General features: G+C 38.6%; 4 protein-coding genes across 4 annotated transcripts in view; 2 read left to right on the forward strand and 2 right to left on the reverse strand.

The window, feature by feature from the left end:
* The window catches only part of LOC112144274 (xenotropic and polytropic retrovirus receptor 1 homolog), a 33272-nt gene extending 22463 nt beyond the window's left edge, over window positions 1-10809 (forward strand). The window contains exons 8-16 of the mRNA XM_024268736.2: window positions 664-753; window positions 850-947; window positions 1072-1251; window positions 3548-3710; window positions 3787-3978; window positions 6796-6956; window positions 7040-7179; window positions 7296-7517; window positions 9030-10809. Of these exons, the coding sequence (XP_024124504.1) occupies window positions 664-753; window positions 850-947; window positions 1072-1251; window positions 3548-3710; window positions 3787-3978; window positions 6796-6956; window positions 7040-7179; window positions 7296-7517; window positions 9030-9084 (1301 nt within the window). The 3' untranslated portion in view covers window positions 9085-10809. The remainder of the gene's footprint in view (window positions 1-663; window positions 754-849; window positions 948-1071; window positions 1252-3547; window positions 3711-3786; window positions 3979-6795; window positions 6957-7039; window positions 7180-7295; window positions 7518-9029) is intronic.
* Window positions 10810-12115: 1306 nt separating this feature from the next.
* On the forward strand, window positions 12116-19289 carry LOC118599918 (zinc finger protein with KRAB and SCAN domains 1-like). Its single transcript, XM_036216304.1, has 4 exons — window positions 12116-12430; window positions 12731-13039; window positions 15137-15319; window positions 16715-19289. The coding sequence occupies exons 1-4, from the start codon at window positions 12391-12393 to the stop codon at window positions 17611-17613; spliced, it is 1431 nt and encodes a 476-aa protein (XP_036072197.1). The 5' UTR covers window positions 12116-12390; the 3' UTR covers window positions 17614-19289.
* Window positions 19290-20566: 1277 nt separating this feature from the next.
* On the reverse strand, window positions 20567-22623 carry LOC118599909 (gastrula zinc finger protein XlCGF8.2DB-like; the record flags this gene model as incomplete). The annotated part of the gene is made up of 1 exon (XM_036216255.1): window positions 20567-22623. A coding segment is annotated over one exon (633 nt), but the record flags the coding sequence as incomplete, so codon positions are not given.
* Window positions 22624-23452: 829 nt separating this feature from the next.
* LOC112144377 (troponin T, fast skeletal muscle) overlaps window positions 23453-26025 on the reverse strand; it is a 3970-nt gene continuing 1397 nt past the window's right edge. The window contains exon 2 of the mRNA XM_024268898.2: window positions 23453-24042. Coding sequence (XP_024124666.1) covers window positions 23453-24042 — 590 coding nt within the window. The remainder of the gene's footprint in view (window positions 24043-26025) is intronic.

Consider the following 26025-nt stretch of genomic DNA (forward strand, 5'->3'; position numbering starts at 1 on the left):
ACATTAAACGCACAACTCTGTCTTGTTCTCTTTGAGATTTTTCTGTAAGATAGACTGAACATCATCCACCTGATTTTTAATGTAAAGCTCCTGATCCTGCGTTTAGAGACAGCTGAGGTAGTGTGAGCATCCTATCTTGTCAGGATATCTAATATAGACTCAGTAAAAAAAAATAATTCTCTGGTCTGGTCTGTTACCTTCAGGAAATTTCCTCCGTCTCCCTAAACAGTGATTCTTTGACTTCCAGGTTAAAGCACAGTCAAATAAATGGGATTGTACCACTCGGACAGTTTAAGTTTCTGATTGATTTGATGTTTTTTTGCATTCTGTGTATCACCTTTAGACAACCTTGGTTCATGTTTTGTACATAAACTAAATATAATTGTGTACCAAAATGGGGCATGTCCTTTTAATTGACAAGTGACATGTCACAAGTCGGCAGTTTTACAACTTGACATGTTGGGTAATTCCTGCTTATGATGTGAATTTTCAGCAGCAAGTAAAATATAAAGCCTAGATGAAGGCAGCTGTGGAACTGGATCACACAATCCATGGAGGGAGAGAAACGTTGAGCTGTTTTAGTTTTTTTCTTTAACTGTGATGATGTGAGGATGTTTTTTTGCTGTCCTGCTCAGTTCTCTCTGCTCGTGTTTGTCTCCACAGGAGCTGTGGTGATTCGAAATTCCCATGTCTGGCCTATGGTCAGGATCTACAGAGGGGGCTTCCTGTTGATAGAGTTTCTCTTTCTACTGGGTATGTGCATAAAACAGGATGATAAAAGTATAACTTTACTCTTATAACTTTTTGCTCTGAATCCAACCGCACAAACATGTTCGGTTTGTGTTTTAGGGATCAACACGTACGGATGGAGGCAAGCAGGAGTCAACCACGTCCTCATATTTGAGCTCAACCCAAGAAACAACCTCTCCCACCAGCACCTGTTCGAGGTGCGGACACCATTCCAAAACAGACCTTTCAAACATGTTTGCTGTTTTCTGAGTCTTTGACATGAACACATGCAGACGTGTTCACGGATGAAGCTGATGACCTTTTTTGCCTTTTTTTCTGCAGATTGCAGGCCTGCTGGGGGTTCTGTGGTGTGTCAGCCTCCTGGCTTGTTTATTCAGTGACAGCATTCAGATCCCGATGCAGGCCAACCCTCTGATTCTGTACGGATGCTTCCTCCTCTTTCTCATCAACCCCTTCAAAACCTGCTACTACAAGTCGCGCTTCTGGCTGCTGAAGCTCCTGGTAACGTCTCACAACAAAAAACTGCTTTAGATTTCTGTTTTTTCAGTAATTTAAATCTGCTAAATTTTTTCTATGATTTTAGGATCGAAATTTAATTCAAAAAGGAGTAGAAAAAAAGTTACAAGTGCTTATTTAGTGCAGACATCACTATTTGTCTACTAAATAGTCAAAGAGCAGCCCAGCAATTAAAAAAATAATACTAGATAATATTTCAAAAATCTGATCAAAGTACCCATACGGCTTAAGTCCTTCAATTAAGTGGATCAGGTAAATTGAAAACTCTCACTCATAATCCAGAGCTGCAATGTTTTTACCAATATGTATTTAGTGAAGGCATGTCCAAAGTGCAGCCCTTGGGCCAAATCCAGCCCACGCTCAAATTTCTACCAATCCTCAGGCTACTTTCATAAAATCAACAATATGTGGCTCCTAGCATTTTCTAAAATCTGTGTGTACAATTTCTTGATTGTGGTTGGCTAAATCATGTCTTAAACTATTGTAAACCTTGGGAGCATTCTACCTCATTCCTGAAATTCAAATGGAAAAGAAAAGTTGAAAGTGAGGATGAACTTCCCACGGACAAGGGGAAAATTTGATTATTTTTTCAGTGAAATATGAAACAACTGCCTAATATGCCATTATATTTTTAGATGTTTTTTTAAATGTGTTAAGAAATAAAAAATGTCTCATTGCAATAAAATGTTTGCTTTAAAATAGTTCAAAGAACATCAGGTTGAATGGATGGCCCTCAAGCGTTTTCATCTCACTAAATCTGGCCCTCTGGAAAAGTTTTGGCAACCCTTCTTTAGCTGTACAGCTCAGCAAGAAGCAACAGACATCAATCTACACTGAAAATTATTAACCAACAACCCAGCAGGTTTTGCAGTTTAGAACCTGCGCTAGTAAAATGTTTGATTGCATTGCCATGCTGTAAACATTTCTAAAAAAAAAAAAGCATCTACTATATACAACACAATGATGGCACATTCATTGTCTGTATATGAGAACTGGACAGAGTGAGTGTGACGTCACTCGTAGAAAATGGCGTACTTTTAGCTCCAACCAAATGAAGTCAATTCAGTCGCCATTCTTTCTCAATATGGACGCCCACATGTTGGAGCCAGACAGTAAGCAATGATCGGTGTAAATCGGTCTGAGTGAGTGTTTCTATGGCAACCACTCTCCCTAATCAGGAGTGAGCTTGTTTGAAGTCCACCTTTACCTCTTGAGTGTGCTCTGGAGATCAATCAAACGTTTGGAACTCTGATGTTTGGGTCAGCAAGTCTATGGGATTTTGGATTCATGGAGCCAGCAGGTACTTCCTGTTTGGAAGTCCAGTTCAGTCCAATTCTCATTTACAGTCAATTATCACAATCCTTGTATATGTATTCTTAATATTAGTATTTTATATTGCAGCAGTTATTTTTCTTCGTACTCTTTGTTAAAAAAGAGTATTGATGCTCAGAAGAGGAACTTTTGTCCTTGAGAGCCAAAGACGGGACAATGAACAGTAAAATTACTGTCAGGGAAAAGAAACTGCGATGCTTCATCAGTTTTTTAAAGTCCAGAGTCCAGCTGTCCAGCAGTTAATCATTTTTATTGTCTTACCTCTACGCTGACATACTGCTATTATAACTGCATGTCCACCTCTGCTGTTGTTCTGAAGACTTCACAGTCCACCCCTGATGCTTTTATTGAAAAGAAGTCAACACAACCATGTTTACCACATGGTTGTGTTGACTTCCTCTCACACAAACTATTTTATGCACCATCATCAACTCTAGGTTAAGTCTTCTGTTTTTTAATTACATTTTTACTATGTTTTCATGTTTTTCCTCTTCACAACAAAGCTTTTATTTAATATAAACTCAGGTATTCGTGAAACTCCAGTCTGAAGGCCTTCACTTTCACACAAAACACACACATTTATAGATTATCCTGCTGGAAACTCATAGGGTTTACTCTCTGAAGTGTGGATAATTTGTTTTGTCAGTTTTACATCAAAACACTCGACTTCCCACAGATGTGCTACATCTGCTCCCCGGGCTCGAGCGCCAGCTGATGTCTCCTCTTCAAAAATAAGAACAGCATCAGTCATTCAACCGAATAATCGGTTTACCTTCAAAACAAAGACTTCTTGAAAACAACTTTTTTGCACAAGCAGTTCTGGTGTTTAACGCTAATTTTGTTTAAATGGTTACAGTTTTCCTTCTTTATGCAAAGCTCTAATATAAAATAGAGTTGTTCGAACTTTGACAAAACTAACATTTGAAAATCAAATGTTTTTTTTTCTCAGTTCCGAGTTGTGACGGCTCCCTTTCATCGGGTCGGGTTTGCAGACTTCTGGCTGGCTGACCAGCTGAACTCTCTGGTGACGGTTCTGATGGACCTGGAGTACATGATCTGCTTCTACAGTTTTGAGCTGAACTGGACGGATCGGAAGGGACTCCTCAATAGCGGTAACAGATGTCAGACGGCGCGCGTGGACCCTAAAGTGATGTGCTATCTGACGCCATGAATTATTCACCTGCTCAGGTAAAGTGTGCAACTCGTATTCCTACGGAGTCCGCGCCGTGATCAAGTGTCTCCCCGCGTGGTTCCGCTTCGTCCAGTGTCTTCGACGGTACCGCGACACCAAGCGAGCCTTTCCTCATCTGGTCAACGCGGGGAAATACTCCACTTCCTTCTTTGTGGTGGCCTTCGCTGCTCTCTACAGCACTCACAGAGGTAAACCCGTGTACCAAGAACCCAATTCAGGACCGTCACAGTCCAGATCTTTGATTGACAGGAATTACATTTACAGTAGAGTTCCGATTTAATTCCCTTGCAAGAAAAATACTTCCCACAACTAGTAAGATGAAGTGAACCTTTAACACCTGAGGCATCGGATGTGACACTTAAACACAAAATCTTTAACATTAACAACGTAATTTCAGTAGTTTTTGAAGGAGAAAAGCGGCGTTAGCCGATTTTCTCCTTCAAAATCTACTGAAAATACGTTGTTAATGTTAACGGTTGAAAAGTTACACTAAATCAAAGAACATAAACACTGGTGTTTAAGGGTTAAAGGATAAATGTGTCCTTAAAAAATGAGCAAAATCATCAATTTGACATGAAAAACTAATTTAAAATCCATTCTTACATTTAATGAATCAATATCAGTTTAAGTGATTTGATATCAATAAATTCCTGTTTTTCCCCAGCTTTAATCCCAACTGTATTTGTATTGTATAACGTTCTAAAAGCTTGCTTTCCCTCCAGCAGGAATTTTTGTGACATCTGGAAGAGATTGTACAAAAATAAATTAATCAAGCATGCAAAATTGCACAAAAATAAAAAAATCCATCAAACGGCAAGACCAAAAGGTGAACGGCGATATAGCGAGGGAACACCGTAGCTGTTACACTGAGCAGAAACTTGTGAGCTTTAGAGAAGAGGAAAATGAACAATCAGAAGAGAAGGAGAGTATGGAGTGAAAATAGACTCAACCCGATTTGTGTGTAACTTTGGATTTCTGCATGCATAATGCTTGATTTGGAACTCATACATTTTGCGCTTAACTTTGTGTGCTTGCAATTGTGTATTCACATGTTCTAAAATTAGAAATTCAAAAAAAATCAAATTCACACATGGACGACTCAAACTCACAACAGCTTGGAACTAACTACACACACAAAACTTTAGAAATTATGCACAAATATTCACAAATGTGAATAATATCCCTTTAAGAAAGGAAAATGTCAATTTTTCACCAGATATTTTTCTGAATCTAAGTTCAAAGGGGCTGATGAGAAAACTCTGATGACCCAGCATTCTAGCAGCATTTGAACGCATCACTCACAGACCCCAAAAGAGTCTTGCGTAAATGTGGTTTTATGTGTGTGCGTAACATGCAATCTGTGCGTGCTTTGTAAAAATACAAAATCTGTATTTTCTTTTTAAGTTTATGTAAATACACAATTTTAAGTACACAAAGCTATGCACAAAATGTATTGTATGAGTTACAAAGCAAGAATTACATATATAGGTTGTGTGTTGGAAAGATTGTGACAATATGACACGTATGTTGATACGTCATGATACGATACGTATCCCAAGAGAGTACCTGACAATATTTGACTTTTTTTTTAAATTATGACTTACGAGTAATCTGAATATTAATAGATTTTTCATAAAAATAAAATAGTAAATTACATGTTATTTAATGATAAGAACATTAAGCACTGCAACTATCTCTCATGAACCAGTTGCTTTAACCCAATCAAATTCATTAAGCTTTTCTTTTAGTAATTTAAGAAACATTTGAGTGAAAAAACTAAATTAAGACTGAACTACTTCTTTGCTTTTAGATAATAATTAAATTGTAATCCATACAAATATAGTTAAATACACTATTGCAATATTTCTCTGACTCGATGTTTTCTACCACCTCTAATGAGGCAATCACAAATCCAAAGTTATGCGCACAAATCAAGAATTCCGCACACTCAAATGGGGGTGAGTTTATTTTCTCTCCATAGAGAGCAGACAAAGAGGAGGGACACACTGAGGAAGAATATCACAGGATTTGTGCTGAATACTAGGGATGTCCCGATCAGGTTTTTTTGGGCCCGATCCGATTCTGAGTCATTTGATTTTGTGTATCTATAAGTGATAATTAGTCATGTGAGAAAGTTTAGTGACTTTAGTTTTAACATCTTTAGAGCTATTGAACATTTTTAACCAAATGTGATTCGTGTCCTCATTTAAAATTCTTAAAAATAAATTATGACTTTGTTTTAGCATAAAATTTGATGAGTGTTCATGAAAAGCTGATATCATTATTAGTTTTAATTTATTAGTTGTATTTATTTGGTTATTTTTAAGGTTATGTGCTTATTTTTTTAAGTTCTTAAGACATCACATTTTAAACAGGCATATCAAAGGACAGCTGGGGTCCTAAGGAGTTAAATCACAGCGCTAGCATGTAGCAGTTAGCAGCTGCTGTTTAGCCATCTGTCTGCAGCATGAAGAGCTTCACATTAAAAAGAAACAAATACGGTCTTTTTCCTGTTGAAATGCCTTTATAGGTTGTTGGTTGAGTTATGACAAACCAATAGAGACACTTGCTGTCAGTTTAAAGTGTTTTTAAAAGAGTTATTGGTCCCAGAAGTTAGCTTTCTAGCTTTGTTTACAAGTTAGCCTTCTGCTTGAGCTGCTGCTGTTTTCTGCTGCGTTTTCTGGTGATGACATTTTGTGATCTTTTCATGACATGCAGACTTGGAGTAGAGTATTTATCCGAAATGATAAGATGAAATATAAGGCTCTGATCATAATGAGAATAAATGAAATATCCGATCCTGATCGGGCAAAGGAGTCCGATTCCGATTGAGTCCCCAATCACATGATCGGCCCCGATTTCCGTGATCGGATCACGTGATCGGATCGAGACATCCCTACTGAATACCAATAAATGTTTTTACATTTTTCCTTTATTTTTCTCATAAATCGTTAACAAGAGTTCATGATCATTGGAGGTAACCGTAGTGTCCGTCTCCCCTCTAGAGCAAGACCACGCCCAGATCTTTTTCTATTTGCACATCGGCTGTTTGGTGGTCAGCTCGTGTTACACTCTCATCTGGGATCTGAGGATGGACTGGGGTCTGTTTGACCGCAACGCCGGGGAAAACTCCTTCCTGAGGGAAGAGATCGTTTACCCACACAAGGTATTTCCCCTCGACTTCGAGAAAAAACCTGCCTCGTCATGATTCGGTGGTGATGACGTGTTTTGTGTGTTCTCTTCTTCCAGGCCTATTACTACAGTGCCATTGTGGAAGATGTCCTCCTGCGTTTTGCATGGATTTTAACCATCACTGTCACCACTCTCACTGACATTCCCTACAGTTCAGACATACTGGCTACAGTCCTGGCTCCACTTGAGGTGTTCAGGTACAAAAAAGCAGTTACAATGTTTTTTGTCTCCTCAACATTTAGAGAAACATCCCCAAAACTAAGGTGGAGCTCGCTGGTAAAAGCCTCTAACAGTTGGCGTTTGTCCCCCACAGACGTTTTGTGTGGAACTTCTTTCGACTGGAGAACGAACATCTGAATAACTGTGGTGAGTTCCGGGCGGTCCGAGACATCAGCGTGGCTCCGCTCAATGCCGACGACCAGACTTTGCTGGAGCAGATGATGGACCAAGAGGACGGAGTCCGGAACAGGCAGGGCAAGAAGAACTGGAAGAGGAGCTACAGTATGAGTCTACGCAGGCCGAGACTCGCGTCTCAGTGAGTGTTGACTGTAAAGCATCAGTTCACACCAGCCGTACTCCCTCGTTTCATTTAACAACGTTTATTTATTTTATGATTGTGGTTTTGTTTAATCATTTACAGGTAGTAAAGATCACTAAAATACTAAATCAAACTAACTTAAATGCCAAAAAAGTAATAAAAGTTTTATTTTCCACAGACAGAGGATTACATCAATTCAGAGTTTAGACATACACATTTTTTTTATTTTTAAAGGCAAAACTGACTGGAAAAAAGTCCAACATTCTTGTGGAATCTTATTTAAAACATGTTCTTTTTCCTTAAAAATTCCAGCGTTAGTGTGATTGGTGTGAATCATCTTTTTTTTCTTTTCTCCCTGTAGCTTTAAAGACCCACTCCAATGAAAATTGTGTTTTTGGTGTTTTTAACATGTTCTTGTAGCATGTTTTTTGAATAATGGAGGGCATATATAAAATATTTTAAGGTCAAAACTTCATTTTTAAGTATTTCTTTATTCCAATCCTGTTGGATCAGGAGCAGATAAAAACGTGCCGTTTGAAGAAGCTCCTCACCACCTTCGTTTTCCTCGTCGGAGCTCAAAGTTATACGAGTGCACAGCTCCTTCCTGGAATTATGACATCAAGTCTTTGATTTATGGGAATAGAGCTGTGAAACAAAAAGCTTGGAGTGAGATTTCCTCCGCTTTAACTTTTCACACCAAGTCTCTTCCAACTGTTGGTGGTGGAGACACGTTAGTATCAAGTAGCAACAGTCCAGATTGAACGCATGTCACATTCTCAGTGTGAACGTAACATTTGTTTGGTGGTTTTTCCTAATGGAAGTGTTCCCATCAGTACCTACAGACTGATTAATGGAGAAGCATTGATCGATCTGCATTAAACCAGAAATGGAAAACGTGTCCACACTTGTGGTTCTATGCAGTGAAATCATCTTTTTAGATGCTGCGACTCACGTTTTCAATTCAAACGGATTATTTTCAACCTGCTTCCATCTGGGTGTCTGAACTACACATCCTCTGATCCTGATTCACAAGGATTAAAATAAAAACAGAAAGCAATTTTAAGTATAATTTTCTATTCCATCATAAAAATGCCACAAGAACACGTTAAAAACACCAAAAACCAGATTGTCATTGGAGTGGGGGTTAGTCCTGTGGCGTTGGACTCTGTATTTGGTTTTGTTCCATAAGCTGGTCAAATGGACGCACTCACATCACACTGTCCTCTGTTCTCCTGGTGGATTCTGGGAGTCTGAGTCTGTTACTGAAGGACAAACTCTCGTCATCAACATCACCTGTAAAACGTCAGACTTTTTAATGAAAATCTGCTGAATCTAAACATTAAAATATGATTTTCAACACAGAAAAGACATTAAATTGCATTTAAATCTGCAAATAAAAATAGAAAAAAATACACACAAAAATAAAAAGTAATCTGTCAATCGTTCACATGACTACACATATGAGCAGAGATTCTCCTCTAAAAACATCTTCTCCTTGTCGTCCTTCAGGTCAAAGACCCGCGACACCAAAGTCCTGATAGAGGACACGGACGATGATTCCTGACATCAGGCCACGCCTCTCGCCTGGGTCCAGAATTTGTTCAAAGTGGGGAACTCCACTACTTAAAGGAGAAACGACCCAGCGAGTGGCGTCCCAGATCAAACCTCGCCACCTCTCCTCCGCTGCACGAGCCGCTTCTTGGGTTCTGATTTCATCCAGGAGGAGGACTATTCCAACAATCGAGCCGTTCACACGGCTAACCCACCTTCAGTCGCCACCAACAGGGAGCTTACCGCTGAAACTCTGGCTGAGTGGGTGAGAAGCTGTCAGCGACGGGCAGGAAGTGTTCCCGCCACATCTGTGTCACGCAGGGAGCGCCCCCTGCTGTCATGAATCCCACTCTAAACATCCCAGGAAAGCTCCGAGGAGCTTAAAAAAACAAACATGTGCCACATCAGGAGGTGACTTTTGCCTCGTAGAGCCAGACCGTTTTTCCGCAGTGGTCTTATCCCCGCCTCTTCATCCTCTGTTACATCGTCGGACTGTGATGAGAACGATTGTCTACTTAACCTCACGCACTTTGAAGGAAACCTTAGCCAGGATCAGAAAATGTGGACATCTGATGGGTCCAAGTTTATATAGATTCACTTGACTGCTTTGTCTTCATGAGAAAAGACTCCTTTAGGAATGGATTGACCCATTTTAACTGTAAATATGCCATAGGGGTGGGATTAAATGTAAAAAGTCCAAAATGGGGGGGAAATGAAGGATGAGCGACCTGCAGGAACCACAACCGATGCCTCTGCTGAATGTACCGGAGAATTCCTCACCGTCTGTCCGCTTTTGATTTTCAGCTTCTCTGCAAAAGTCCTACAAGAACTTGATGATTTAGTCCTTTGAAGAAGTAAAAACTATAACTCTTATATGGAATGTGATGAAACTGCCCCCTACTGGTCCAATCTAGGATTTGATTCTGCAAATTTGTCAGCCAAAGCTTCCGGACGGTCAGCTAAAACATCTCTACGTTCTGGTGTATTTATATATTTTTGGATGAAATAATATATCTAATCATTTATTTTAATATGCTGCATACAAATTATTTATGATTCTCAATACCTTATTTTCCCGGTAACCATTTTTTTCCCTCCACGTCTACCTTTGGAGCAGACACTTGAGTACGTTTGGTTGCTGCTCCTCCAGTCTCACCCTCAATCGTCTGATGGATGAAGCAAAGTTCTCTGCAGGCAGAATAACAAAAACAACAACACTGGAACATTGTTGTCATTTCATTATTTTGTTTTGTTTTTTTTTTCTTCGACATTCCAAATGTGGCCGAAACCCTTCAGCTGCTTTCAAAGCGTATTCCTTCAGTATTTCAAGACCTTCTCTGATTTATTTTGCACTGCTCAGCAGGCATAACTCTAGTTCATCACTTGTGCATGCGGTTTCTAGTGACTCACCCCCCCGACTGACGGATTCCACGAGCAGCAGTCGCTTTCTGTGCACTTTAACGCCAAACATTTCCAGGTTTTTATGTTTCTCTTTGCCTCAAAGTGAAAACACGGTCTAGTTCCTGTATAGTAAAAAAAAAAGAGAGGTTATTTTTATCTCGTTAATGTGGTTTTTTAAATCCGAAAGGCGATGACAGACTTGTATCCCGGCAAACTTTTTAAGAAACTTTGTGTCTCATTCTGTTGTACATTTGAAAGTAGAGCTCAGATGAACGTCATGGTCTTAAATCCTCCCCCATTGTCAACAATCAATAAATCCTTTTTCTTACTCATTTCACACCTGTTGAGTTGTGATTTTAGCTGGATCTTTTGGGATGTTCTGCAGTGAAACATGGGAGTCTGAGTCATCATCGGTTATTTGTATCAGGTGTGGTTAACAAAATTCTTTTCAAAATGTTCAATTTTTTTAAATGTTAGTCTTTATAAAACCTGTTAGATTCGATTAAAATCTAACTGACCATGAATTTGTGGGTTAAAGCAACTTGTAGATGAGATACAGTTGCAGTACTTAATGTTGTCATCATTAAATAAAATAAATTTCACTATTTTAAAACAATAAATTAATATTTAAGCTTTTTTTTAGACTTGATACTCTAAAAAAAAGTTTAAATTGTTCATGTAGAGTTTTGGCATATATCGTGATACATATCACATCGTAAGATAGGCATCACAATATGTATCGTATCGCCAGACTCCTGCCAATGTACACCTGTACAAATTAGCACTTTGATTCAAAGATTATCAGGATTATTTCCTTGTTCTATATGCTGATGTTCCTTACTCTCACTCCAGATATGTGAAATAGGCGTTCCTTCCAAATTAAGAGCTTTATTTTAGAAAAAAGCATGTAGAGCCCTCAGGCCTGGAATCTGATACCTAAGCACGAGTATGAAGGGGACAGCATGGAGATCAAAGATGTGTATACTGGCAAGAGTCTGGCGATACGATACGTATCACGATATTCCCCAAAACTGTACAAGAACAATTTTTCACTTTTAGAAAAAAACAGAGTCCTTTAATAAAAAAGCTAAAAGCATTAAAGTAAAATGTTATATATCTTTCTTTATTAGATGAATGCTTTTGATTTTGGCTAAAAGAGTAAAAAGACTAAGAACCATCCTCCATCATGACACCTGCAGTAACAGAACGGGAAGAGGGCTACTGCTGTGTATTAATTGATTCATCATTACACCCCAATATATTTTTCACAACATACTAGAACACTGGTGCAATATTTTTCTCAAAGTTCAGAGTAATATTGTATGACCAGTATTGTAAATACCAATAATAACAATTTTTCTTCATTATTTCAGAATGTTATTGTTCGAGTCTAAATATTTTAACATCTGTAACATAATAATTTCTAATTGAGGGAATAAGAGTTTATCTAAGTAGGATTATGATGTTTACTGTTGTGAATTTAGGAGAGAATAAACAAGATAAAATCCTCCTTCTGTTGTCGTGTATTAAAACCTCATTTTCCTCTCTGAAATGTGTCTTGTATATGTAGAATGAAAGTATTAAATAGCTCTACAAATCCACTATTTGATTGATTTGATGTCTGACTATTGCTCATTTTTCTGGTGTTTTTCATCTACTCGCGGTTAGATCTTTTTGGGCTTCAACGTTACCCGTAGCTCCTGATGTTGTCTTCTTCTCGATGATGGTCCAGCTCAGAGTTTCGTTGCTTTAAGTTCAGTTTTCTGTATTGCTTGCCCTTTCTGTAAAATGTGGGTTATTTTGGTTTCGTCTTGGATGTTTTATGGAACTTGAAATGTAACGTTGATAAACATTTAAAGAAATCCCAGCTTCGTTATCGGGGCTCGCGCTCCTCGGACACGTTACGGCGGGTTGATAGATGAGGAGCAGGCGGATGTCAGCTGGATCGTCCTCTGCAGGTATGAACTGTCGTGCTTTTTATTATTATTATTATTATTAATTATGTGCGTTGTGCCGCAAAATGCTCCCATGTCACAAAAGACCCCCCCCCCCTTCTGTGATTGGAGCACGTCGATGACGTCAGTATGTAAACATGGCTGTCACTGATGGAGCTGTATTTGTATGTTTTCTGACATCAATAAAGATTATGGGGATTTAGTTTTTTCCCCAAAATTTTATATCATATTTAGATCAATCAATCTTGGATGAACTCAAATCTCATGGATTATGATCTATTCATTTCTCCACTTTGCTTCCAGAATCCCCAAAAGTCTGTAAGGAGAAAGAGGTTTTGGTGGATCTGCAGCGATGTTCCACTGGGAGGGAGTCTGCTCTGGACCAGGAGGAACCAGAACCTCCACGGATCAAAGAGGAGCAGGAGGAGCTGTGCACCACCCAAGAGGATGAGCAGTTGGACGGGAAGCAGGAAGACAGGGCCTGTCTGCATCCTCACTTCAAACCCAAACCTGAAGAGACGTTTGGAGTCTCTGAGAGTGATGCGGTGCAGTCGGAGGAGGAGACGGAGGAGCACAGACCATCGGAAATCACCTGGAGACCAACCGATCGACGTAAAACTATTCATCATCATCATCATCTTTATTTATAAAGCGCTTTAACACAATTTTAAAATTGAAACAAAGCGCTGAACATTAAAAACTAAAAAGTGTAATAAAACAAATTTAATAAAATAAGTGAATAAAGATAAAAACAACATAACAAAAGGTAAGAACACGATAAAAGAAAACACAGAAGGTAAAAAACATACAATAAATTTTAAAGTAAAATCAGAGCAACATCTCACATGTGAATAAAAGCCTGGCTATGAAAATGAGTCTTCAGTCTAGTTTTAAAAATGGACAGGGAAGTGGCTTGTCTAATATTTAGTGGCAAAGCGTTCCAGAGCTTTGGAGCACAGACAGAAAAGGCTCGTTCCCCTCTGCATTTCCTTTTGGACCTCGGTACCTCCTAATAAGTGACTCCTTTTCCCCTATTTCCACAGAGGTCATAGAGGTCAAAGGTAACAGATGTGGTCAGAACAGAGAAATATCCTCAAGTATCGCTCTGCAGCATTATTATGTTTACCGTGCAATATCATTTAGAGATTTAAAGCATTTTTTTTTTTTTATTGAATCAGCATCTGCAGTTAGTGAAGTCAAAATAATTAATTAAATTCAAATTTTGGACTCTGCACCACTGTTTTATTCTGAAATTCCCACTCCGATCATAATTAGATCTATTTTCAAAGCGTTTCCAGTGATCTTTTATTTCGGATTATGCTTTTTCATTTTTTTAATATATATATATTTTTTTAGCCAAAATCCAAAAGTCGTTATTTTAGGACATAGTTTCTGCAGAGCGGCAGGAGTTTATCAGAAATTCTTAGTTGTGGGACGGACTGTTGACGCAGGGCAAGCCCGCCCCCACTTACCTTCACCCATCTGTGTACACTCTCTCCCACTAGCTTACAGCCCCTCACAACCGCAACCTTCTTACAGGTGCAACAACAATGGCGAGCTATATTGGAGATATCCAGCCGTACAGTTTTGAGCAGAGACCAGCTCAGATGAAGAAAATAAAGACATACATGGATCTATACGTCTACAAGTGAACGCATCAGACTGGAGCGGAGCAGGGAGCTTGTGGCCCTCCTGTTGTATTTTCTATGTATCAACTACAGGCACTTTCAAATAGTATTTATATATCTGCTCCTGATTTACCATAATTTGAATAAAGCAATACTCAAAAATGCAATTTAAGCTTAATTTTCTTCATATACTGTATGTCATCTGTCATGAGAAAAATGCTACAAGAACATGTTAAAACCACCAAGAACACAGTTTCTATCTGAGTGGGTCTTTAAGTAGTTCATACAAAAAAGTCCCTTTAAAATTAAATTTGTTATATTGTTAAGTACTCTCAATTACCTGACAATCAAATGATTGTCCTCCCGTGAGGAGGAATTTTAATTTAAATATGGAAAAATAAAAACGAACCTTAAGGCTGCGTTCCCTCCAAATGTGATTTACATTGAACATTGAATATTTAAGACTGAACGTCTTTACATTGACTTAACATTAACACTGCAGAGCGAATCACGTTTAGCTTTAGAGTTTGACCACAGAGGTGATAAAACCTGTTTGGTTAACAGTCTGCACCAGTGGTTTGTTTTTTAGTTGAAACAAAAAAACTGACTCACTTCTATCAAGCCACCTAGTGGTTATTGGGTGAACTGACTTGGCTCCAAGTACAAATCCATTGATAAATACCAAAGCAGAAGTGAGTTTTTGATACCAGAGCAACATGGGCTACATGTGTTTACATACCGTTTATAGGTTTAAATCAGTTAATAGTTCTACATGCATAACAGTAAAGTTCAGATAACTTTAGTTTTGTAAAGGAATTTGGTCCAGACCAAATATAGCGGTGTGGAAGCACACTACTACAAGTTTTAGTAAAAGAGGATTTAACCCCCAAAACAATCAAATTGAATGCAGTTCAGGTCTTATTCCTCACATCAAATCATTTAGTTTAATTAAAGAGACCTAAAAGAAACAGTTATTCAACTAAAGCAATTTAACTGGTAACAAATTAGACAAACTAAGAGGAATAAACAGAGTTTTTGTTTTTCTTTCCCCAATCTTTTATCATGGGTTTGTCTCTTGCAGATGTCCCACAGCAGCATGAGTGTAAGGATGAAGAGGAGGATGAGGAGGTCAGAACAGAGGAGCCACCCTGTCTGCACTCCAGGCCTCATCATGAAGAATCAGAAAATCCACTAGCTGAAGAAGATGGATACATCAACAGCGTGGAATCTAACCATTCAGAGGAGCATTGTGGTGCTGACAGAGGTAAAAGTCCTTATGACAGCATATCATAGTATGAGGGATCGGGGGGCGACTATCTATCCACTCTGTGTTCCTTAATTCTCTAGGATCTACTGATATTTGCATGTGAAACTGATTTTATCCACTGCCTTCACAAAAATCTTCAAATCATAGTTTACCCAAATCCTTAATCACAGGTTCACCGATCAGCTTCATCAACCACAGTCCACCATCAGACCTACAGAGAGAAAGTTAAATCCTCCGTCTGCACTGATGGCGTTCTTGGGCGGTATCACCTCAGCAGGAAGAGAAGAATACCACAATGTTCAAACCCTTTACCAACCGACCGGCAGACGGTGGTCGCTGCACCGGTTCATTGTGGTGAAGAGAGAACTGAGCCAGAAAACACTCAAATAACCGGTTGATCCTTGTTCCAGTACTCACCTATGACCGAATTGGGCGGCATGGCCAAAATTTAAATATCTGAGGTTTGACAGGTCGCTGCGTCGCATCTGCCAATCAGGAACTCAGCTTTGGGCATGTGGCGTTTTCAGTGACTCGATCAGTGGGTAGAATACTAGTCCAAAGAAAGCGTACTTGTCCTGAACTTTCAGCTTTTCCACTAACCCGCTGGAGGCACAGGGTTGCAGAGCTCATCTGGCTACTTTAGGGAGAAAGTTCTCTGGACAGATCGGCGGCTTTCGCTCCCGCGGCGGAGCTCGGTCACTCGATATGCCGATAGAGAGAGAGACTGCGGGATGCGGAGGCTGCTGACTCTGGCCTCATCAAGACATTAAAGATAAAGGAAAAAGGTTTCTTAATTTTAATTTCCCCCCCCCCAGGTTAATACTAAACAGTCAGAATTCAAGCTCAGCCACAGAGACACAGAAACACAGCGGAAGCAGCTGTCATACAGACACATCCCCCCCATACCTGGAAAATCTTTTAATAATAATCATAAACCAAACATGGAGACATGATTACCGATGTTTTTGTAGAACTCTTCACAATACATAAACCTTATTTCTCAAAATCATCTGTGTCTTCCATTTATTCAAAGTGAGATATCCACAGACACCGTTCCTTATAGCCATTATCCTAAATGCATTAGATGGTAACTCCTCCCACACACGGCCGCGGCTTCAAAATCAGGAACACATTTTCACAGGTGAATTGGTCGTGTGACAAAAGAGGGGCGGGGCACGCAAATTTGTTACATTAATCGCGTTTGGTGTGAATGCACCTTTAGTTTTTTTCCTATCAAATGTATAATCTCGTCATTCCACACAAATATCTTATATTCCAGCAACTTTTTAAAGCTTTTTTTCCATTTCTACCTGAGTTTCAGCTGCAGCAGGTTCACCTGCTGTCTGGTTTGCTTAAATCTCAGCTAACTTTGCTCACGTTGTACCTTTTCAGATCTTCATCTTCCTGCAGACACAGAGGTTCTTCCTGACTGCCAACTATCCAGGATCCAGGAGGAAAGGACGCCCCCGCCCATGAAAGGTGATCATGAAGATGTTGGCACGAGTGAAGAAAGCCGCCAGGTGAACCTGAAAGATGAGGCCGACACCTTCACGATCACGTTATCCTACGAGGACAGCAATTCCGAACCAGGATCGGAAAACCAGGATCACCAAGAAAGCAAGCTGGAGGAGGCACCTACATATGGTGAGCCAAACCCAAGGAAGAGGCAGAACAGAACCAAACTGACCCCCTACCTGTCAGAGACGGGCCACAACAACAGAGCCTCTAAAAACCTCACGCTGACAGATTCGGAGAAGGGCCCCGGTGCTGAGAGCCTGCATTACTGCAAAATGTGTGGAAAATGTTTTTTGAAAAAGTGTAATTTGACAGCTCACATAAGAACTCACACAGGAGAAAAGCCTTTTACCTGTGACTCCTGCGGTAAAAGATTCAGTCAGAACAGCCATTTACGAGTCCACATGACCACTCACACAGGTGAGAAGTCCTACACCTGTAAGATGTGTGAGAAGACGTTCAGCCGAAGCGTCAACCTGCTGCGCCACATGCGGACGCACACGGACGAGAAGCCCTATCCCTGCGACACATGTGGAAAGAGGTTCAGTCAAAGCTTCGATTTATTGCGGCATGAAAGGTCGCACACGGGCGAGAAGCCTTACCCGTGCACGATGTGCGACAAGACGTTTAGCCAGCACTCCAACTTGCTGTATCACACGAGGACACACACTGGCGAGAAGCCGTACTTGTGTGTAACGTGCGGAAAGCGCTTCAGTCAGAGCAGTCACGTGTGGCGCCACATGGCGGTGCACGGAGGTGGAAAGTCACAGCACTGAGATTCCTCAAGACAGGTCTGGAAAATGACCGAGAACCATGGAAACGTGGACCAACAAACCAGCACATTTGGTAACTCGTCCATGGAATTGGCAGTTGGAGAAGCACGCTTCGTCATTTCAGTGATGGCGTCTGCTGCTTAGTGGACTTAAGGCACTGCATTTAATGCGCTTTGACCTCCTTACAATCAGCTTCCTCATCTGTTAATGCCACCTGGGTTATGTAGTAGTCTGGAATTTGCATGACGAGTGTTGCTCACGGGCATCCTGACAAAGAATCCCTCTCACTGAGCTCATAAAGCTCCTGTTTCACCAACATTTATCAGAGCAGACTGCATTCTTTGGTTCAGGGTTCTATATACCTGTAGCCAGTAAGTAGTACTGGCTTATCAAGTACTTTTATAGATAAGTGAGTACTTTTGGCAATGTAACATCAGAATAATTTTGGTAATTAACAAAATAATCCTAGTCATAAGCCTGAAGCTAGAAGTGGTTTCCATCTTTGAGAATTGACAGAAGATAAGGGTTGACATACCAACCAGAAATCAAAGTGGCAATAGTAAAGGTTTTCTACCTTCCTTGAAGGCTCAAGGTGCTTCAATGCCATGTACACATAGGGCCTGTGATGGACGGTCAAGAATGCCCTAAACATGCATTCTTGAACATTCTTTTAGCATATGGTGTTTACACTAGATCAGGGATAGATAACTCCAGGCCTCGAGGGCCGCATTCCTGCATGTGTTCCAACATAGAAAACAAAAAAAAAAACAGAAGAAAATGGAATTTTAAAATTCCTTTTGTGGACACAACTCTGAGACTTCATGAAATCATGAGTGGAACCAGTTAGCTTCACTCGAACTGTAAACTGATGACTTGGATGGTTCTGGGAGGGGTTATGAGTTTGGAAAAATAGTTGTTTATTTATTTCATGAAAGACATAGAATTACACAAACCTTTCATACGGTTGGCACTTCCATGAATTTAAAAAGACTGTTACTCATTTGTCACTATCAAATCTGATTCACTTATTGGTCAAAGTTCAACTGGTTTAACCTTGGACGCACGTTCAACGGGCGTGTGCTTTATATTTAAAACCCGAAAATGGACTTGAAAAAATGCAAAGCAATGGGATAACATAAGAGTTTTAAACATGGAAGGCCAAATCGCGCTCTTAAGTGCATTATGCAGCCTTTTTAAGTGTAAGTGGTGAACACTTGTGTCTGAGCATGGTGGGAATGTAACATTACAGTCACAGTACCATTGATCCATGCTCACTAACACAGACACACTGATGGTGACTCCACTGCCTTACATGGCCCCAACTTGTAACCACCAGGAGAAATGTGGGGTTCAGTGTCTTGCCCATGGACACTTTGACATGGGCAAGACTAAAACCAAGGTTACAATCGTCCATCCAGGAGTCAGCCATTTTACCCCTGGACCACAGCCGTCCCCCAAAAAGAAAAGAAGGGCATTGTAGAAAAAAAACAACTGTCTGTTGTTTGAGAATTTTCTTACAGCTTGTCCAGAATAAACGAGGTTACATGAATATTGAGAAAATGCTTAATTTTTTCTTCCAGTTTGTCTTTGTTTCCTCTGAGAAAACAAGAGGAGCAGAAGTGCATTGGAATATGACAGAATTTGTTACCATTTCAAAATAAATATTTTTATGAAACGTCCTTGTGGTTCTTACCAGAGCTAAGAGCGTTTGAAGATTTTTTATTGTTTTAGAAATTTTGAATCTAAACAGGAAGCACCAAACCTCTCTAACAAAAAGTAAAGCTAAAGTATTAGACTTAAAGTTGTATTAAACTTTAAATTACTAGAATAAACAAAAGTTGCCCTAAAAAGTTCTTTGAATTTTTTTTTGTACACATAGTGAGAAATTGTACTATTGAAAGTTCTAGCTGATATTATTTATTTAATAAAGGTAGCCATTCACAAAGTTGTATTTATGCTAAAAGTTTTTTCTCTATCCAAATTATGAACACATAATGGAAAAATAATTGATTGTTTTACCTACCAGTTTGAAAAAGTTTTTGGCACACAAGTCACAATTTATTTAGTCAATTTTTCATTTACAGTTTTAAAAAATATAATCATTTTACTCGTGTTAAATAAATAATGGGATTGTTAAAGATTTTAAGCTATGATAATACTTTTTTTGGTCTGTGATTTGGTCACAAGAGGCAAATGTACACATTTTGGTGTGTTCATGGTTTCCTTCATCTTGGAGCCACTTTTCTTCTTCGTGACTCAAGTGTCTTTGCCAAAACAGTTTGCTTATGTCAATTGTTCGCTGGGTATGAACAACCCCAAAGTGCTACTTCGATCCATTCAAGCATTTATGAGTATTTCTCTAAAAACTTGTGCTCTGAGCACCAGTTCTTCCCAACTTACAAAAACGAGCAGGTTCTCACGAGCTGATGTCACAAAATGAGAACAGCCCCTTCCAGGAAGTCTGCTCTGACAGCACCACCTCCTGGCTAACATATAATCACACTTTCTCCTCGAAGCTAACGATGATCAGTGAAACACTTTCATTTTAAATGCATAAGACTCAGGGCCAGCCCTCGGCATAGGCAACCAAATTGCCAAATTGCTTTCTTTTTTATACGGTTTATCATTTTGTGTAAAAATGTTTAGTAAGGTAATAATTAAAACCATAATTAAAATAACTCCAAAGTTTGAAATAACCAATAATTTTATCTGGTACTGCACCTTCCTTGCCTAATGAATGAATTCCAGAAAAAACTTCCAGTTGCTTTGGCGTCAAGGGCATAAGCAGTGAATCTGATGTGCTTCAGAGAGCGAATTTGCCGCGCCTGCCCCCTCTGGTGTGAATGCAGCATAGGACAGCATAAACTACAACCACAATGGTTCATAAAACAACCTTATGCAAAAAAGAAGAAAAGAAATCATGCATAAATAAATAATACAAATCAACCAACAAAAATTGAACAATAATTTTTAATTGTTATTTAACAATTGTCTTGGAAAATCAGAAGTTATATAAAAAAAGCCTAATACAAAAATAAAAGTAACTAAACTGGTCAATCAGCTTAAGATTTAACTTATATTTGAAAAACATATTTATATTACCAGCCAGGTATTTCTTAAAGATCTAAAGTCACAAAAAAACTAAATGTTTTGGTCAATGAATCAAAAAGCAAGACTTGTATGTAATATTACACATAGATTGAAATGTATCAGTCCTTTATTTTTTGGATTTTGACAATTGTGGCTTATAGATGACAAAAACTTAAAAATGTGTTTTCTTAGGTAATTAAAATATATAAAAACATTCATAGACAATATATACATAACTAAATCATCCCAAAGTATCTCAATTATCAACAAATGTAAGCATATGTTGAAATACAATTCCAGATATTTATCATATTGTGCTCTAATTTCACCTTATATTAGAAATTTGAGGCAATAATTATAAAAACTCACTGCAGTCTTTATTTATACTTGTGCCATTAGAACGATTCATAAAGCTGGTTATCTTGAACATACAAATGCGTTATTTTTTTCAGTATAAAATCCTTAAATTGTATGACCTTGTAAAATTTAAAATAGCACAACTATGTACAAAGCCAGCAATAATAAACTCCCTTCAAGTTTTCAAAAAAATCGTTTATTTTATGAGTAGAACCTTACAAATTGAGGGAATGTAGTCAATTCAAAATTCAGATGGTGAGAACCACAAGAAAAAGCTTTTGTGTCTCTGTGTGTATGGGTAAAATTATGGAACGGGCTGTCCAAGGGACTTATACCAGTTTTTACACATAAAAAAATACAAAGAACTTTTTATTTTACAATATACGAGATCAAAGATTTGTGATGATTTTAGGGGTGTTTTTTTTTAGGTGTGTGAACGCACATGTAATGTGAGGATGTGAAGAGTGATCTGTATATGTCTCAAAATGTATGAGTGTTTATGCATTTCTGTATATACACCCAAAGGCTTGTCAAAATGTACAGTGAGTTTATGCAATAATACTGTGCATATTCTTCTCAAAAATTATAAACTGTAACAACCTTACGAGAACAAAGTGATAACTGGACTGTGGTGAGATTATATAGATTTCTTTGACCCACCCTCTTTCAAACTGAGACAGAAAGTTATTTATGCAAATGGAAACTCTACATTCCCTTTATATTATGATGACACACTCACTTTTGACAGTATAATTGCAACAAAAATGCTGTTTTGAATTGAACATATGCATATCTTTATTTGGACTTTTTCTTTTTAATTAAACAAAATGTATTTATTTTTCTGTTTGAAATACATTATCTATCTATAGATCAGACTTCAGAATCAGGATCTCCACACAGCTTGTTAACAGACAAAATTGTTAAGTGCTTGACTCATTTTGACTTAGGCTTCTCTCCTCTGTGAGTTCCCATGTGTGTTTTAAGACTTGATGCACGACTAAAACTTTTGCCACACTCTTCACACATAAAAGGCTTTTCTCCTGTGTGAGTTCTCATATGTGATTTGAGATTAAACATATTACTAAATCTTCTATCACAATCTTCACAAGAAAAAGGCCTCTCTCCTGTGTGAGTTCTCATGTGTTTCTTGACACTAGATGAATGACAAAAACTTACACCACATTCTTCACAAGTAAAAGGCTTCTCTCCTGTGTGAGTTTTCATGTGTGATTTGAGATTATACATTCGGGTAAAACTTTTATCACATTCTTTACAAGGAAAATACTTCTCTCTCGTGTGAGTTTTCATGTGTGAATTGAGATGAGATACACCACTAAAACTTTTATCACATTCTTTACAAGAAAAATGCTTTTTTTCTGCGTGAGTTCTCATGTGTGATTTGAGATTATACTTTTGGGTAAAACTTTTATCACATACTCTACAAGAGAAAGCCTTCTCTCCCGTGTGAGTTTTCATGTGTGACCTGAGATTAGATGCATCACTAAAACTTTTTTCACATTCTTTACAAAAAAAGGGGTTTTTTCTGTGTGAGTTCTCATGTGTGATTTAAGATAGGTTGAACGACTAAATCTTTTGTCACATTTTTCACAAGTAAAAGGCTTCTCTCCTGTGTGAGTTCTCACGTGTGATGTGAGATTAGACATATTACTAAATCTTCTATCACATTCTCTACAAGAAAAAAGCTTCTCTCCTGTGTGAGTACTCATGTGTTTCTTGACACTAGATGAATGACGAAAATTTGCATCACATACTTTACAGGAAAAAGGCTTTTCTCCTGTATGAATTCTCATGTGTGATTTGAGATTATACATTTGGGCAAACCTTTTATCACATACTCTACAAGAGAAAGCTTTCTCTCCCGTGTGAGTTCTCATGTGTGACCTGAGATTAGACGCATCACTAAAACTTTTTTCACATTCTTTACAAGAAAAAGGCTTTTCTCCTGTATGAGTTCTCATGTGTATCTTGAGATTAGATGAATAATGAAAACGTGCGTCACATTCTTTACAGTAAAAAGGCTTCTCTCCTGTATGAGTTCTCATGTGTGTTTTAAGATGATACATTTGGGTAAAACTTTTATCACATTCTCTACAAGAAAATGACTTCTCTCCTGTGTGAGTATTCATGTGCATCTTGAGACTAGATGAATAACGAAAACTTGCATTACATTCTTCACAGGAAAAGGGCTTTTCTCCTTTATGAATCATCATGTGTGATTTGAGATTATACATTTGGGCAAACCTTTTATTACATACTCTACAAGAGAAAGACTTCTCTACTGTGTGAGTTTTCATGTGTGACTTGAGATTAGATTTATCACTAAAACTTTTATCACATCTTTTACAAGAAAAAGGCTTTTCTCCTGTATGAATTATCATGTGTGCTTTGAGATAAGATGTTTGACCAAAACTTTTACCACATTCTTTACAAGACAAAGGCCTCTCTCTGAAATGAGTTCTCTTAAAGTTTTTTCGGAGTCACACTGACTTTCTGACATGTGAGAGCTCTCAATGTTTCGGACACGACTTCTGATTCTTCTCTTCCTGTGATCTTTGTTCTGTGACTCCGTCTCTTCATCTGTAGTTGATGATGATGACTCTTGATGTTGACTTTCTTCTTCATCCTGACTACTAGTTATATTAAAGCTGTGCTGATTGTTTAGATCTGTTTCACTCTGTTCATAAGTAGGAGCCTCCATCGACGTATACATTTCCTGCTTCAGATCAAGCTGCTTCTCATACTGACTGATGAAGAACCCTTCTTCCTCCATCATCTTTGGAAGTTCTGGATCTTCCTCTTCCTCTTTAATCTGTGGAGGTTCTGGTTCTTCTTGCATCCCTTCAATCTGTGGAGATTCTTGTTCCTCTTGTGTCTCTTCAATCTGTGGAGATTCTGGATCCACTCTGGACTTTCTCCGTTGATCACAGAGATCCTCCTTTCCACTCACATAATGCTGGGGGAGGACTACAGGGAAACAAAAACAACAAGGATCCTGTTTATTTTTACACTTAGATGTGTACCATTAAGTACCAATAAAGATTAAATTACCTCAGTCAGAACCCCTACAGTTAAAAAAAAATAAAAAAATAATACTAAAAAAGTACTTCCTTTTTTGGCCATTCGTTGTCAAAGTCTGACTCCAATCATCTTTTGATCCTGTGGTCATTTAACAATGATCATTTCACTTTCAGCCAAAAGCAAAAACCTGTGTTGTTTTTTCAACCCTCATGCTCCCTTATGGGGTCCAGATGACCCCATTTTTAATGTGAACATGTCTAGGATAGAACAAAGGCTAGGGCATACTTTCTGCAGAATGGCTGTAGTTTACCAGAAATTCACCTCTAAGTTGTGGGCAGTATGCCTGCCCCTATTTGACAACATCCCGCTATTTACATTCTCCCCCTCACAACCCAAACCTAACATTATCAGTGCAACAAAAATGGCAAGACATATTGGAGTTATCCAGCTGTACAGTTTTAAGCCAGATACCAGCTCAGATGAAGAGAACAAAGATGTGCATGGATCTATTTGTCTGCAAGTGGATGTATCGGATTGGAGGGGGCAAGGATCTTGCCGCCCGCTGATTGTAACATCTTTGTAACCGCTACAAGCTTTTTCCAACTGCATTTTTTTTTTATCTGCTCTGCGCAGAGCTGAAGGAAGAGTTACTGTTGCAGTTAGATTAATACATACCAACAACATATAGCCTTGGATGCACTTAAAATATGTGTGGACAATGCAGCAATGTACATCTTGGCTGAATGAAAATTCACAGGACTGCTTGATAGGGATGCAGTACCAAAACTGGTAATGTTGGGTAACGGTGCCCTGTCACCAATTTGTAATGGGCCGATACATTTCGGCCTTAACGGTGTTGCTTAAAGGTGCTGCCACATGCCGTACTTTGTTTTGATGTGGCTTAAGAAGACGAGTCGCTTCTAGACGGTCCGGATGTCTAGACATCTAGTACGCTGTTGTTTCAAGAGGTGTGTATGCTAGCAGTACATACGTGGAGCATGCGACTTAAGTGTTCTTTATCAAAGATAAGGGCATGATATTTTAATAAAAGAGGAAGGAAGTAAAAAAGTAATAAAGTAAAAGTAATAAAAAGGAAGGGGGAAATGAATACGGAAACCAGCACTGTAGCAATGATCATTGATCAACATGCTGAACTTTAATATTGTGCCCTAATAATAATAAATTATCGGACATAACGGGTCTGAAATTCACTTTGTTTAGTGGGGGGGTTGCCCCTTTAGTTGTTTCTTCCAGGGGGATTTAAACAATTAGAGGGAGATATTACTTATGAACTTGGCTACAGATCTTTTGTTGCCCTACTCATATCTCATAATAATACATAGTTTTAATTTGATGTACTCTCATAATAATTATACATGGTTGTTTTGCTCTTTCCCTGTTTTGACTCTAACAACACAGGGTTAAAGGAGAGAAATATTTGTCAACATAAAGCACCATCTAGGAAGAAATTCTCCCACTTTGGAGATTCATCTATATGCTTACCTCAGACAACATTCTGACTCTATTTATCTTCTTCCCCACTGGTTGTTGAGGCTGGATCAGTGTTCATCTCTTCTCTCACGCATGCTCATCTTTGCCTGTTCTTAGTATCATCCAGTGCTTGTTTCTTCACAGTAGTAATTTTGTTGAAATAAAATATGAGAAAAAAAAACTGCTCATGTGACCTCCGTCTTTACCCTCACAACCCTAAGCTAACATTACAGTGCAACAAACAGTGAGAAATGTCGGTGCTGTCAAGTTGTACAGTTTTGATCCAGATTCCATCTTAATAAAGTTAATAGAAGGCGGATTCATGCCTGTTATTAGATTTATAAAATACAGCTTTTATAAATGTCCTATGAATTACTGCTGATGCAGCTCGTTAGCATTAGCTTGGAAACAGCTTATTAGCAGCAAGAGCGGAGAGCG

This window comes from Oryzias melastigma, linkage group LG17 (genome assembly GCF_002922805.2).
Source record: "Oryzias melastigma strain HK-1 linkage group LG17, ASM292280v2, whole genome shotgun sequence".
Lineage (NCBI taxonomy): Eukaryota > Metazoa > Chordata > Actinopteri > Beloniformes > Adrianichthyidae > Oryzias > Oryzias melastigma.